The 16662-nt window shown below is 41.3% G+C and overlaps 1 protein-coding gene across 1 annotated transcript in view; it reads left to right on the top strand.

Moving 5' to 3' along the window:
* The window catches only part of LCP1 (lymphocyte cytosolic protein 1), a 52223-nt gene that overhangs the window by 14247 nt on the left and 21314 nt on the right, over positions 1-16662 (top strand). The window contains exons 2-8 of the mRNA XM_025874863.2: positions 6892-6978; positions 7553-7716; positions 7884-8013; positions 9345-9477; positions 11753-11834; positions 13430-13595; positions 14896-15038. Coding sequence (XP_025730648.1) covers positions 6915-6978; positions 7553-7716; positions 7884-8013; positions 9345-9477; positions 11753-11834; positions 13430-13595; positions 14896-15038 — 882 coding nt within the window. The 5' untranslated portion in view covers positions 6892-6914. The remainder of the gene's footprint in view (positions 1-6891; positions 6979-7552; positions 7717-7883; positions 8014-9344; positions 9478-11752; positions 11835-13429; positions 13596-14895; positions 15039-16662) is intronic.

Below are 16662 nucleotides of genomic sequence, written 5' to 3'. Positions count from 1 at the left end.
GCAGCCCTTGGGCAAAGCAGTGTATCTGCAGGGAGAAAAAAGACCATCCAAAGGAGATTTTGACTTGACAAAAGAACTCATAAGAGCTCCTTTAAATGGGCATCTATATTTGAGGCTATTTATCATTATTTGGCTTCTTAAAAACAAAGTCATTTTTAGAAAACATTTTCGGAATCATCCTTTATGTAAAACTGTGGAATATCTGTATCCATAGATCCAATGGTATCCCAAGAAGATATAGTAAATTACTGGTGGTGGTTAGATCCCCTGCAGTGGGCTACTTTGTAACATGAAGGGGACGGAATTACCTGAAGCAAAGCTTCTTCCTTGTCTCACAGAAGTTTATCATGATGGCTTCTTAAAAACCTGGGGCTGTTTTGCTTCGGACTCCTATATTTTATGGTCCTCTGCTTCAAGCAGCATAGTCTAGCACTAAAGATTGCAGTATTAATGATGTTCTCGATTACATGTTGTTTTGGATTATTAACTGAATGTTTGGAAGCTGTATAGTTTTCTCCTGTCTACGTATTGAAATTATTGAGGTAGAGCTAGGAATCTGGGTCCTGAGTTTCCAGTTTTACTTTACCCAGTGTGTCAAGTTGCAGGAAAAGTAGGACACATTCAAAAGAGTCCCTGGGCAATGTGATGCCAGGTTCCAGATGCCTCCCCGATCCTGGCAGTTATATAACTGGGCATCAGTATAGCAAAGCAAAATACTGACCAGCACACCACTACCACCTCTCAGAAAGGAATCTAGCCCGTGAGCATCTCACTCTGGGCAGATCACCTTCTCCCATCCTTTTCTGCTGCCTTTCATTATCAGTCAGGAAACTCCTCAGAGAAAATTCAACTTACATTTTTGCATTTATTTTTAGAGAATGTATTTCCTTCTGTAAATTCCACAGCACTGTTCTATAGTAATCTCCTACCAATAGTTTCTGTGTTCCAGCTTTAGGGAAGTTGAGTCAGGTTCCTTTAATCTAAATAGTCATTATCAGAAATTCTCTTTCACTACTGATCTGGAAAATACCAGCCTCCTCTAAGCTGAGACTCAAAACTAACGAACGTAAAGAAATGAGCAGGTTTCCGGAGGGGGAGACGAACCATGAGAGACTATGGACTCTGAGAAACAAACTGAGGGTTTCAGAGGGGAAGGGGGTGGGGGGATGCAGTAGCCTGGTGATGGGTATTAAGGAGGGCACGTACTGAATGGAGCACTGGGTGTTACACTCAAATAATGAATCATGGAACACTACATCAAAAACTAATGATGTAATGTATGGTCATTAACATAACATTAAAAAAAAGGAAATGAGCAGGTTTTGTGGCTTTTGCAATTTGGGGGGTTATTTTGTTTTCTTAGGACTTTAGAAATAATCTTATAAAAGTGAACAACCAGTACTTTCTTTGGCCAAATGTCTTAGGATTTTACAGCTATTGATTTAATAAATCTAAGTGCTTACAGGAAAACTAGCAGCCAGATGTGACTTAGATGAATGGTTTGAGTCTGTCTTCTTAGATTTAGGATTTGGGCAGTGATTCAGAAACAGCGTTCCAAAATTCACCACTGACTTGCAAGAGACCTTAAAACGGTTTCTGGGAGGGCATTAATAAGGGATAAAGAATATACAGTGGAATATTATTCAGCCATAAAAAAGGAGGAAATCCTACCATTTGCAAAAACATGGATGGACCTTGAAGGCATTATGCTAAGTGAGATAAGTCAGACAGAAAGACAAATACGGTCTGATCTTGCTTATATGTGAAATCTAAAAAGAAGAATAAAAACAAAGCAATGAGAACTAAACTTATGGAAGAAGAAATCTGACTTACGGTTACTAAAAGTTGGTGGTGGGGGAGGGGAGGGAAGACTGGAAGGAGGCAGTCAAAAGGTACAAACTTCCAATTATAAGATAAACAGGCCCTAGGGCTGTGATGCACGCGGCTGGCCCCGCCGTGTGGTGTATAGGAGAACTGCTGAGAGCAAATCCTAAGAGTTGTCATCACAAGAAGAAAAAATAGTCCCTTTCTTCTTTTCTTCTTTCTTTTTTTATTGTATCTGTAGAAGATGGATGTTAGCCAAACCTCTTCTGATCATACGTAAATCAAACTATCATGCTGTACATCTTAAACTTACACAGTGATCCATGTCAATGATTTCTCAGTAAAACTGGAAAAAACACAAAGGGGGCCACAGTTAACGCAGGAGCGGTAAAGTGGAACCAGGAAGGAACACGCCTTCCCCAGCCACTTCTTTCAGGCTCCAAATGGCTCAGCACATCCCATTACTGCAGCAAGCTCTCTAGAGACTGCCGCCAACGTGGTGCCAGTAATTTGCAAACTGAAACCCTAACTTACTATCCTTATGAGTCTGACTACCATTACTATAACCCGTACCTTCGAATGGGCATGAAGTGGGTATGTTTCTTCCAGGAAAACACATTAATAGACTGTGTAAAGTACCTAATAGTTGATTCTAACCCCAGCAATACCCTTCTTAGAAATGGTCTCATCTGCATGTTTTTAATTCCCTCTTCTTCCTGCTTCTCTGTTTTGTGAACATGCTGCCATTTGCTTGTTCGGTTCAATTAGGTAAAGGGTCTCTTCCCAGTTATGAACCTTAATGGCCCTATTAAGGGTACCTCCATCCTCTCCCTGCTCTGCTCACCAGCAACTGCATTTAAAACTCCAGCCTTGCTTTGAGAATGTGTACATAGACAAAGCATTTCATCTCATGGAAGCTTTAGTTTTCTTATCTATAAAATGAAGGAGTTGTAATCAATTATTTCTTTTAAGTTCCTTCTGCCTCTAAAAGTTGGCTTGTGTTTCCAGGACTTACTGCTCATTCTGATAGTAAATGAGACCCTCTCCAGATACTCATGCTTGCACCCAAAACAACACAGTAGCACAGTAACTTGGGCTGTTGACTGTTCCTTCTCCAGTTCACCTTTTTAAAGTTTGTATGTATGTATGAATGTATTTAAGAGTGCGGGCAGGGCAGGGGGAGGGAAAGAAGGTCAAGCAGACTCCCCACCAAGTGTGGAGTCCCAGTGCATGGGGCTCGACGCAGGGCTCCATCTCACACGACCCCTGAGGTCATGACCTGAGGTGAAACCAAGAGTTGGATGCTTAACTAACTGAGCCACTCAGGCTCCCCATCCAATTCACCTTTTCAAATAAATTTTCCTTTAGCTTTTGATCACTGAAGGATTTTGGATTTTTAAAATGTGACAACTGTCTGATTATATGGCTTCTCCAAGTTGATCTTCCCCATTTATAAATCTCTTAGAAAAATACAGTTCTCCAGATGCTCATGTTTTTCACCTTGACCTACTTGCCATGGTTTAAAAATCACGTGGTTTTAAAATAATGCTTTTTTACCCCCCTTTCTAGGTCTTTAATTTGAATGGGCCATGCAATTTCTGTCCAAAACATTTTCTCTACTTTTTCATTGTACCATGATCTTTAGATTTTCTTTCTCACCTAATATTATAACTCTTTTGTTTCTTCTTTGGTCCCACTCTTGACCCTTAAAATGTCATCTTTTTACCTTACTTGTGTTTTTCACCAGTCTCTTACCATGCTCTACAACCTAAAACTCTACGTCAAAGGATAGGGCTAAGTTTAGGCTCAGAGATCCCATTCATTCTCCTTACCTTTCACATTGCTTCATGCTTTCAGGGTAACCAGGTCAATGTAGATGTCCCTTGCCTGAAATGAGGGGCAGCACCTGGCTTATGGTAGACATTCAGAAAATATTTGTAAATGAATGGATTTCATAATCCCATGAACATCCATGAACGAAGAAGTGTTAAGTGGCTTTAGACCAGATTTTATCAAAGATCTTGCTAAAATAGGATGGAGGAGAGCCTTCTCTTCATGTCTAGGGAATATTTGAAAAGGCATAAGGGAGAGCCTGGCCAGATTAGTCACAAGGATCTAGTAAAGGGTGCAAAGTTAATGTGCTAATTTCTTAACCCAGAAGACTTGCTTTCCTAACACGTGAAAGTATGATCTTCCTAAGCTAGAACACCTGGGTAGGCTCTCTGTTACAGTTTTTTAAATCTCCCATGGAGTATACATATTAGACGGCTAATGAATAATTGCTAAGTGAGTGAATGAGTGGACAAAATGAATATCTAACACGAGTGTAAAGGCATTGAGCCTGAACAGATAGCATGAGTGAAGAGAAAATTTGAGAACTGGAATCCTGGCTGCTCTTCTCCCTGGCTGTGTGATCTGAGATATGTGTCCCAACTTCTCTGAGCTTCTGTTTCCTGTTTCGACAAAATGGGAATACATATATTTATGCCATCAGATTTCATTGAGAGACATTATAATAAACACAAAGCTTGTGTTTACTGCATCCCACAAATGTCCTCTCCTCGAGGCCTGTGTGAAGGGATTGCCATCAGACCTCAGTTGTGTAGCCCTAAAAAAATTGGTTTCTTTGGCTTATATAGATAGAGTGAATTATGGAACTGATGACATTTTCCTCTTTGCATTAGCTTCTAGAGAACTTGGAGCTAGATTTTTAGCCTCCTTCTAGCAAAATGTGCAGTCTTAACTCTGGATTTGGAGGCATTAAAAGCTCCTCCCTGCCATTATCTTATTTGGCCCATGTTTATTTCTCCTTAACAATTGCATGATTTTGGGGCGCCTGGGTGGCTCAGTCGGTTAAGCGTCTGCCTTCGGCTCAGGTCATGATCCCAGGGTCGTGGGATCGAGCCCGGCATCGGGGGCTCCCTGCTCAGCGGGGAGTCTGCTTCTCCTTCTCCCTCTACCCCTCCCCTCTGCTCATGCTCTCTCTCTCTCTCTTTCTCTGTCTCTCTCACTCTCTAAAATAAATAAAATCTTTTTAAAAAAGTTATATTAAAAAAACAAAAAACAATTGTATGATTTTATTCGTTCAATTCTTAGGTTTGGATGTAATTTTGTAACCTGGCTCAAATTGTTTTGGGGACAAGGCTTGGTGGGGGGTGGGGAGGAAGGAAGGATGGATGGAAGGAAAGGATGAAAAAAGAAAAAAGGGAGGAAGGAGACAGAGAAAGGCAGACAAAAGAAGGAGAGGGAGTGAAGATGGCAGGAAAGTCAGCTAGCCATTGCCTGTCCCCAAGGGTCACTGTGCTGTGTAACTCATGTTTGCTTGTATGGTTAAGTTCTACACAGTTTTACCTTCCTTCAGAGAACCCAGTGAAACTTTTTAGATACATAAGGTAAATAATAAAATTTTTATGGATAATAAAACATTTGTAGGAATTGAAATAGCAACAATATCTAGTTCTTTGACTTTCAAATCATGCTCCCTTGGGTTCCTCCAGGTACATAAGGTGACAGGAAGTGGGCTCGTGGCTGCAGGGAGACATTTGGGATTTTTCAACCACAGCCTCTCAGAGTTGTTCTTTTTACTTGTTCGCTTTTGTCTACATGTAAAGCTTCTCTGGTAACAAAGGATTTGGGGGGAAACAAAAGTTTGAAGCCACTGCTCTATGTACATGACAAAACAGTCGGTTGGTGGATAATAGGTGTGGCTTTGTAGAATTGAGCATAAGGCATTTTTGGCCTATGGGTGGAAGTGTTAAAACTGTTGTTTTTCTGTGGTTGTTGGTTGCCACTGAGAACAAGCACAGCACTAGAGAATGCTGTGAATATACAGAAAAGGAAATTCATTTAAAACAGTATCCTGCAACAAATATATTTTTAAAAATCAATAACTTCACAAAAATGCTCAAATTATAATTCCATGTAAAAATATCCCATCATCCACACTCCCACCCCACTCACTCATTCCTTCCCCACCAGGAAATGCAGCAAGCTTTAGTGGAACTCCAATTTGAAATACTCTGGTGTGAAATTAGCTAGAGGCATGGAGACTGTATTGTCTGTTTCATTCTCTTTCTACCCACTAGAGGGCAGCAATAAAGCACAGGGAAAGGAGAACAACTAACTCCAGCACTAGCCTTAGGTTTCTCAACAAGACGAGACTTTCTGAAAAAAGAACACTTCAAAAGTCCCTCAGATTCCCATATATGAATTATTAGAGGGTCAGGTTCCCTTCCTCCTTCTCTAAATATTTAGAGAACTTTGAAAACTCCCTTTGAAGTTATAAAAATTACCTGTTGGCTTGGCCAAACATACTAATTTTCAATGTGAACATGACATCATCTCTAAAAAAGACATTTATGTAAAAGTTAAGTGTTATAGTTGTATATTACCATGTAACACACCACTCCAAGACTTGGTGATTTAAAGCAACAATCATTTTATCGTGTCTCTTGATTCTGTTGACTGGGCACAGCTGGATGACTTTTCCGCTCCGTGTGATTTGACTGGGACTGTAGACATCCAGGGTCTCAAATCAGCGGGAACATTTCCAGTGGCCCTACTACAGTGCATGGCAGTCAATGCTGGCTGTCAGCTGGGAGCCCAGCAGGGACTGTTAACCAGAGTGCCCAGTCATTGGCTTCATGTGGCTTGGACGTCTCACAGCATGGCACTTGGTTTCCAAGAGGGAACATCCTAAGAACGGGCATTCCAAAAGGAAGGAGCCAGAAGGTTCCAGTCCCAGACACGGCTTCTTCTGCCTTCTCAGTGGTCAAAGCAGGTGCAGGATCAGCCCAGATTCAAGGTGGAGAGCAATCAGCTCCACCTCCTGACGGGAGGAGCAGCCTGTATACACAGGGAGAGGAGAAAGTGGTGAGAGCCAGTTGGAGACCACCACATGGAGGGTTAAGCATAAGGCGATTTCTTACATATTGGAAAGACAGTTATAAATCATGAGGGATGCAGAGGGTTATTTCTTCATTTAATAAATGGGGATTGCTGCTTAATGTGGTACTTTAAGAATTAAGATGCTCAGAAGTCATTCCTTCTATTCTTTTCCTTCTGCAGATCTGCTGCCTAAAGCAATAAAAATGGCCAGAGGATCAGTGTCCGATGAAGAAATGATGGAGCTCAGAGAAGCTTTTGCCAAAGTTGGTGAGTAGACCGGGCAGCTCAAGTCACATAATTCTCCTCTTTACTGAGTAGCTTCAGGACAGATTGGATGAAACGGTAATGTAAGCAAAATGGTACAAGTGAAAGGAATACAGTGGTATTGGCCAGAGGAGCCGGGGGAACTTAATTTTGAAAGGTTCACTTTAGGAAAATTACTTCTTTCTCTATCAAAACATGGAATGAACCCTTTCACACCTGCAGCTTTTCTCCCTATTTTTATCTTGCCTGTTTTCTTTGGTTTCCTTTGTTTTTCTACAATTCCGTAGTTTTTCTTTATATCTCTAAGCTTGTGATTTATTTTCCCATCTGTTCCTATAAGTCTCTTCAGATTCTGCTTCCAGAATCTTTGTTGTGACATGATGACTCGTGGATGTTGGAAGTGACACTGATGTCCATCTCTCATAGAAACAGGCCCCTCGTGAGACTCTGGCTCTTGCATGGGGTCAGGCTGTGGCCTCTAAATGATTGCCTCTCCAGCACACTCGCCTTCCCTCACCTCTTCATCCTATTACCCGAATTGCCCTGAGACTTCATCAGGTGGCCGCTTGCTTTGCAGATACCGACGGCAATGGGTACATCAGCTGCAATGAGTTGAATGACTTGTTCAAGGCTGCTTGCTTGCCTCTGCCTGGGTACAGAGTGAGAGAAATCACAGAAAACCTGATGGCTACAGGCGATCTAGACCAGGATGGGAGGATCAGCTTTGATGAGTTTATCAAGGTGAGTATGATGCAGAATACAAGGAGATGGCATTTGAAACCTGGGGCTTTAATTTGAAAAATCCAGAAATACATTCCCACCCTCCTTGCTTCAACATTACATATTCTTCCTTTTGTGGTTTTCTTGATCACAGATTGGGTTTCTAAAGGTACATTACATTTTGGCAGGTTTTTCATGGCCTAAAAAGCACAGAGGTTGCCAAGACCTTTAGAAAGGCAATCAACAAGAAGGAAGGGATCTGTGCAATTGGCGGTACTTCGGAGCAGTCTAGTGTCGGCACCCAGCACTCCTATTCAGGTAGGATGTCCCAGTGGGTGCATGGTGGAAGTGGGGTGGGGGCCGGCATGAGGGGAGACTGGCGGGGTAGTGGGAAAGGGAGCCATATGGAAAGGATCTGTGCCTTCCCGGCATTACAGAGTCTAAACCTGGTATTCAAACCTAAGGGGTACAAACAAAGAAGCCAGCACAAGTTTATTGACTACCGCCTGTTGTCCTGTGGTTGGTGGGTCAGTTCCAAGGACATAAGGTAGGAGGAGCACTCCTAATCGTAGGTAGAATCCAGTACCAAATCATCTCAATAGCATTTAAAAAATACGCCAAGGCTGCCAGAACTCCTTTGTAAATCTTACGGATAAGATGAACTACTCAGGCTTCTGTCTCCTCTAAACTTCGTAATAATTCTCAGTGCCTGCTGATTGGTCAAAAAAAAAAAATTGTGTTTTCACTGATTTGGAAAGAAGTTGTATATTTCTTCTGAAGGCTGGCATCCAACAGCCTTAACGGAAACTAAAAGTTCAAACAGGACGGTAATCCAACAAATCCCAAGCTGAGTTCTTCAAAACATTAACTGATCTTAAAGGTAAATTCATGATTAAGTATGGTCTTTGATTGTGGAGACAATGTTTAACGTTTTACTTTTTAAAGTAAAGACAGAAATTATATAAATATGCCTGATGAATCTTCAAGACAGTGATGTGCTTCTGCAGTGCTTCTCAAACTTTCGTGACTCAGGATTCTTCTGAGGGACCCTACTGTTTTCAGTGACACACAATTTGGGAAACACTGTGCTGGGCTGTAAGGCATAACTTGAGGTTTTATTAAAACTTCCAAAATCAACTTCTGGCAGCTTTACTGATAGGCAAGAAAGATTATATCACAAAAGGTTTTATTTCATAGCAATTTCATTATGATTGTATAAAGAAGCTCAAAGACATTACAGGGATTATCTGTGATCATCTCACATTTAAATTAGCTTGGCTAAAGATAGCCTGAGTTTTATCTATAAGCATGAGATCACATACATTTTATTAATATTTAGATACAATTTAAATATGAATCTTCATTATTTATATATATAGTTATATATGATAGTTACATATTATATATATAATTTCTAAATCTGCCTGCCATATATTTTATGACTTGGAGTGAACAGAGATTCTGTGCCTGTTCCCGAAGTCATCTGAGGTTTTTTTTTTAATGTCAAAGAATGTAAGATGATAGGATAAGGGACCAGATAATATCTCAATGTCTCTCCTAGGCATGACAGTCTGAGATCCATGTGTATAATTTTGTTTATGTCAGATTTTTACTTTGCAAGTAAGTCATTTTTTATCATTTTCTTGCAGAGGAAGAGAAGTATGCCTTTGTCAACTGGATAAACAAAGCCCTGGAGAATGACCCCGACTGTCGACATGTTATTCCAATGAATCCAAACACAAATGATCTCTTCAGTGCCGTTGGGGATGGCATTGTCCTTTGGTAAATAATACTTCCTTCTTGGTTTCCAGAGGTTTTCCTGGGATTTTCAGGAATACCAACAATTCATTGTGTTTATCCTAGGCCAACTTCCTTTGGTGCTCAGCTGGACCCGAACTGCTTTCTGGACTTTTACTTGGCAGGTCCTTGGGAAGCAAACTTAATTTCAAAAGCAACTTCTAATGAGAAACGTAGAACTGTTATTGCTTGGCTGGAGTAGAGGGATGTACAGCATAGAGACGAATAAATACAGATAAAGATGCAATAATACAAGGCCCAAAGCAATTCTTTTTGAAATATATGCCACTTGGCTTCATCCGAACATGACCTACCGTGAAGATAGATAGATTGATGATAGCAGCATGATAATTGAAGAAACCCAGTGCAAGTCCTTCAGCAAAGGGCCTTTTGAGTGGTGCATACAAACGTGCACTTCAGATGCTGAGGACACCTGAAAAAAGAGGAAGATTTTTGGTCTGCGGAAGACCTCGACACACAATGGTCATGATGGTGTCTTTGAAATGCTTCTGTAGCTCTTGCTTTGAGCAGCTTCTGAGACCGCTGTCAGACGTGGTGTTAGTGAAGAGGCTTGAAATGCTCACTCTCAGGTGGGCACAGGAGTTGGAGGGAAGGATGGGTAGATTAGACTTAGAACCCCTTCTTCCCTGCTCTGAGCAGAACAGTTCTGCTTTTGGTATTTTATTTATTAGAGTTCACCTTGAGATTTCATGTTAAAATCCGTCAACTGGAAAAAAAAAAAAAAACATAAAAAATGTAGCCTCGGGATCAAGTCCTAGTTCCTTAGGTTGGCATCCAACGCACTCGGTCATCTTCTCTCAGTCTTCTTCTAGTTTTACCTCCCAGGACCCCCGTGACTCAGGTCCCCGGCCCGGGCTACTGGGTGAGTGGCTGCGTGAATGACTGAATGCATCAGCAGCCATCCTGATTCTTCCCCACACACGTCCTGCTCATAACTGCAACTGTGGCTTGGCCTTCTATTTTTCTTTCTAAGAATACTCTTTCGCATCCTCTCCTCCGATAGAAATCCATTTACCCTAACAGTTCCTGGTCTATTCCAATCCCCCAGGGGTCTCTCCCTTCACTGGATTCTCAAAGCACATATTTGTAGTACTTTGGGAGCCATTATAATGCTCTTCTGTTGGACCACTAGGTAACTTTTCATATCCATATATTTTGTCTCTATAATTGCACCATAAGCTTTTCAAGAGCAAGGTTACCTTCTGCTTTTTAGTCACCCCTCCCTCCTACCATCTCCCACAGCTTCTAGTTCACCAGCAGTTTCAGATTTTTCAAATAATGACTTAAGAGTTTGTTTTGCCTGAATTGCAATAAAGTGCCTTTCATTTAAATATATGTTACACACACACACACACACACACACATACACACACACATACACGCACGACAGAGTTATAGAAATACATCTTTAGAGAACACCACAGAAAAGGTAGTTACTTAAAAATTGTTAGGGAAAAATGTTAATGCTGATTTCTCATTAAAAACAAATAGCCACAGTCAAGTTTACTATTCTTTGAATTTGTTGTTGTTTCTTTGGATTTGCTTTTTCAACTTCCTTTCTTTAAATAAGATGGAGGTGACCTAAGGAGATTTATTTTCTATGACCCATTGGAGGTTCAACCAATGCTAAATGAATAAAAGCAGTTTTTCACAAATAATAATTGCTTACCTTAGATATCTGATCAGTGTATTAGAGACACTTAAGTGGGTGAAATTTCTCAAGTACTGATACAACAGTGACTACAGCAGGATATAAAACATTTTATCATGCACTTAGTTAGAAGTATAGAGTTCTACCAAGTGTCAGAAATCTAGACATTATATAAGCTCAGAAGTGTACAGGTGGTCACATAGTGTATTTATATAGTCATTTATATACAATTTTCACAGCTTAGAAAGTAAAGTACTTATGGAGGATTTGCCTTGGCTTTCTACCCAGAATTTCCTAATACGCTGAGGACAGCAGGATGATTTTGCAGCTTCTTAGGTGCATGAATAAAGTGGGGTCTTTATTTCCTGCCTCAGTATATTAGTATGATTTCAGGAACATTAACCTTTCCCGTAGAGAGTTTAAAAATCTAATCAAAATTGCATAACTGATTTTATATCTAAACACTGGATCACACAGATTATATTGCTGTTGTCTTTGCTGGTGGTATTGCTAGAATTTAAATTCCGTGTCACTGGACTCTGTTATTCAGCAGCCAGCTTTCTTTAATGTAATTGTTTCTTTTTTCAGTAAAATGATCAACCTATCAGTGCCAGATACAATTGATGAAAGGACAATCAACAAAAAGAAACTCACCCCCTTCACCATTCAGGTATGTTTTCTCTCTGTTGCCAAACTATAAGATTGTGCTTGGAATGAATGAGCCCTGGAAATGCAGAGCCAGCCTTTTCCAGGTGCTTGGGCGCTAATCCCAAACCCGGCTCTGTGGCCGGTGGTTCGCCACGACTCGTGGGGACAGAGGGAGACAGTTTTGTTCTATCTTTAATAATATAACAGGGAACGTGGGAGGGGGAATTCTGGTGGGGTGTTGGTAGTCGGGGGGCATTCTTAGTCTGTTTTGGCCCCTTAGGAATAAAATTCACATGGGCTAAAGTTTTAACTCCACTTTCCCTAGCAGTTTATCCTTGAGCTGATGCCAAATCCACAGCATGTTAGCCGAAAAGATAAGCCTTTCTAAGAAGTGAGGGGGCAACAAAGGGGAAGTCCCCCGGCAGCCTAACAGTGGTATTGGCTACAGCTACCAGTGTGATAAATATAACTTGGTCTTAAGCCTTCAATTTGTTGATTAACGGGAACAGTAACCAGTAGTAAGTAAGCTGTATTTCTGTGTTACGTTCCAGTGTTTCAACACTATTGTAATGCTCTTGCTCAGAAAGCCTGTCTCACTCCTCAAGTCATGAACAATATGTTATGCTGTTTGATTGTAAGCAGTGCCGTGTACTTTTAAAACGGAAGCGGTAACTAACGTGAGAACAGTGATTAAACCTATACAAATGCACTTAATGGTAAATTTAATCTTGATGTTGAATTTTAATATTGGCCATAAATAGAAATGATATTTTTCTTTCATCATTTGAGCTCTACACTCAGGCAAAAACCCAGTTGTCTGATAGTCCTCTTTCCAATTCACTGGGGGCCTGTGTTTTGTTTTTAATTTGTCATAAAAACAACTTCTATACATCACTACCTCTAGTATCTTCTCCTTTGTGGACCCAAGAACAGTATGTCGATTCTAGACTGAAAATGGCATTGATTCTATTCCAACTGTGTATGAGTTGTATACACATTATATACATTGTTATTAGTGATAACATGTACGTGTGTGCGTGTGTGTATGTGTGTGTAGGTGTGTATATACTTAAGGCCCCTAGATATTCTGGAAACTCAATAAATTGTCTCAGTAAAAACCACTCTTATCTTTTCTAGGAATTTGATTTGTGTATTTTTCATTCTCTTGATACCCAATCTGAAAGTCAAAAAGCTATTTTGTTACTCTTTTTTTTATGACCTTGATTTATATCAACAATTGCCCTGTTCATGATCGCCAATGGCAAGACAATGACTACCCTCAAAGGTACCCCTTTATGTCTGGCCAGTGGGGATGTTAAGTGTGTAGGCTCCATCACAGGGTAAAGTGTAAAACTGTAAGACTCATTAGTTTGATCCAGGCCAGGATGGACTATAGACGCAAGGTGCCAGTTTGAGTGAACGGGCATAAGCCCAGTATCTGGGTGACCAGATTTTTTTCTTTCAGTTGTTACTCACTGCTTTCAGTGTTAAAATTTAGTGAAGACCATGCCTCTAGACCTGTGAACTTTCCAGAAGCAAAGCATTGTTGTCATCCAGGAATCATTGTTTGACATCTGCAAAGTTAAAAACAACATTTGTACGCTTTTTCTACCTCAGGAGAATTTGAACCTGGCTCTGAATTCTGCCTCAGCCATTGGATGCCATGTGGTTAACATTGGGGCTGAGGACTTAAAGGAGGGGAAGCCTTATCTGGTCCTGGGACTTTTGTGGCAAGTCATCAAGATTGGATTGTTTGCTGACATCGAACTCAGTAGAAATGAAGGTATGAGCAAAGCCACAAGTTGTTATTAGTGGCCTGGCTTTTTATTAATGCATGTGTTGGGGGCTGTAGGGGGAAGATGTCAGAATAGTCAAGCTCAGAATCCTCAATTTTTGAAAACTATAGTTACATCGAATCCATTGCATTAAATGGTTTCTATCCACACTGACCAGACTCTTTAAAATGACAGAGCAAAAGCTTTTTAAGACCACAGACTAATCATAACGCTTACTTAGAACCTAGAGCTCAGTCCTGGCTGTCTGGGATCCAACCTCAAGGGCTTTTCTGGGTTCACTTTGCCTCTAGATACTTTGTAACAAATAGACTCCTTTTTAACTTGTATTTGATGAAGCGGTTCACATTCATACACCGAAGTGATAGCACCAGATTAGGAGAAAATTGATCTGTTTCTTACCAAGACTATGGAAGATTACATGTAGGGTTTCAAAGTTCGCAACTAAATATTGTAGCTGTCAATCTTACTCTGTCTCCTCTCCCCATCCTATCTGCATTTAAACAAGTACAGCCCTGTTGTTTAGATAAAAGAAGTAGATTGTGATAAGAATCATAAAAAAAACAGGATTACCTTTTAGCTTTCCAGGACAGAGCCCTATGAAATCTGTAGCCAAATTCTAATCTTTAGTTATACATACTTTTTAATTTATATCTCCAAATCACAATAACCAGAGAAGAACCCTGGGTTGCCATTTTTAAACCAAATATATATTAAACATAATATAGAGGAGAAAAAGCAAATAGGAAACTTAGAACCCATGAGAAAGAATATTGATTTACAAATTATGACCGCAACTAAATTTAAACCTAGCTGAGCAAAACATATTTATTCAGCTGGGAAAAATAGAGGCGAGTTGATTACAGTTTTCGAGATGCTGTAATTATGCAAGTAAGCATTTGAAATATAAACATCTCTGGGAGTAGACAAGAAGACAATTGTCATTATTACAAAATTGATCTCTTGAAAGCAGAACTGTTGTCGTATTGTGAAATGTGGTCTGACAGACCCACTGGAGCCTTCTGAGCCTGATAGTCTTGGGTGCCATGGCCATGGTCTTCTTAGGCATAGTGCTGAGATTCACTGGTGACATGTCTTCCCCACCTGAAAAATGAGGATAATAGATACGCTCTCAAAACCTTACCTTCCTTTTTAGGGAATGATAATAAAGTGTTTATTCCGTGGGAGGGGCTTCTCTGTCAGCTTTCTAACAGAGCTCAGCTGAAGTTCTAACTGATCCCTTCAGATATCCCCTGTATTTATTTTTCTTCGGCTTTTGTCCTTCTTCAGCTCTGATTGCTCTTTTGAGAGAAGGGGAGAGTCTGGAGGACTTGATGAAACTCTCCCCTGAGGAGCTCCTGCTGAGGTGGGCTAACTACCACCTGGAGAACGCAGGCTGCAACAGGCTCAGCAACTTCAGTACTGACATCAAGGTAGGAGGAGTGTGCTCTGAACAGGACGAACTGCAGCAGAGAGGGGAATTGGGGCATTTGTGGAGAAAAGACAGACTCGGCTCCATCACTTCAGAGGCTCTACGGAGTTCGTTGGGGGGGGGGGGTTGCAGCTGGTGCCGTGGGAGCTGCCCGCTCCTCTCAAGGGCCCCCGTGCAGATCTGTCCAAAGTCCTAGCGAGGCCGCAGCATCAAAGGGAGATGGGCCTCCCCTGGAGTGACAGCGTCAGCAAGTAGAAGGAGGAAGGGCAAGAGGTCAGACTGCTTTTCAAGGAAGAGTATGTGTAGGACTAGTGATGTCCTTCTGATTTTATCAAAAATCGGGGAGCATCTGATGGGAGCATCAGATGGAATCCTTTAAAAAAATTCAATGAGGATTCCTCTTCTGAGGACACTAAGAACACCAAACACGGTGTCTACTGCATACCAGGCACTGTTCTACCTGCTTTCTACGTGTATTGGCTCATTTAATCCTCACGATAAACCTTTGAGGTAAAGATTATTACTTTCTCATTTTGCAGATAAGGAAACTAAGTAGAAGAGAATTTAAGTAATTTGTTCAGGTTCACGGAGCTGGGGAACGGGGTCAGAATTCAAACCCAGCAGTCAGCCTCCAACATCCCCGTCCTTGAGCACTGTACATACTGCCTCTCTAAAACAACCGGTGACTTTCTTGAAAGGTATTCATTTGTAGAAACCAGAGTGGATTTTAAAAGATAATGATTCTGGAAACCGTCTGCAATGAGAATGCCCCCCAGGGCAGGTAGAAGGGCAGGCAGTCCTACAGCAGAGATCCAAAGGGGGAAAGGCTGAGGGAAGCATGCCCTGTGGTTTTCCAGTTGGTGAAAAGTTCCATGTCAGGGTGAAAGACAGCTGTTGGCACTAAGGACAGATGGGCCAAGACAGAAGGAGCTTACGGAGCGGTGTGAGATGCTGGGATGCAGCATGAGAAAACCTTTTCAGTCTCCACTTTCTCAAAAGTTAAAAAGAAATCTTCTCCAAAGAGAAAGAGTCAGAGGAAAGGTCACAAGACTCACTAAGAGTCACCCAGGCTTGTATTCCTTTGAGTGACAGCTTCCCCCTGCCATGGATGCAAGGGCTGCCAGGCGTGGTGCTGGTTAGATGGAAGCTTTTAGATGGAAAGTCCCCCATTCCTTAGCACCTAAGTTAATAATGCCACATGCATTTTTCTAACTACACCACTTTCACTGGTTATTGATGACCTGGCACCACCAACCAAATGGGGATTTAACAGGAGCTGGATAGCAGCGTTATCTTCCTTGGTGCTCAACAGTTAAGCTCTGCACCTGTTTCAGCCAATATTTTCAAGCTTTTCAGCCAAAATTAGGCTGCTTCGTCTGAGCCATAAATTTATCTGATTTCTCATCACTAAAAAGCTGTGTTCTTTAGAATAATAACCATAGGAGCTGGCAAGCTGAGCATAGACCTGGGTGGTGCCTGTCACCCAGGGGGCAGGCAGCTGCATCCTGCCCAAGGTCAGCGCTGTGACGTATGTCTGAGTATCTGGCAGCTTTGGGAGGTGCCCTTAAATCACACAAGGTCAGCAAACGTGGGGAGAACACCCACCCTGGAGCAAGTGAGAAGGG

The sequence above is a fragment of the Callorhinus ursinus genome, unplaced genomic scaffold (assembly GCF_003265705.2).
Source record: "Callorhinus ursinus isolate GAN/ISIS: 27379988/994484 unplaced genomic scaffold, GSC_fseal_2.0 scaffold7, whole genome shotgun sequence".
Lineage (NCBI taxonomy): Eukaryota > Metazoa > Chordata > Mammalia > Carnivora > Otariidae > Callorhinus > Callorhinus ursinus.
This window is presented reverse-complemented; position numbering and strand designations above follow the sequence as displayed.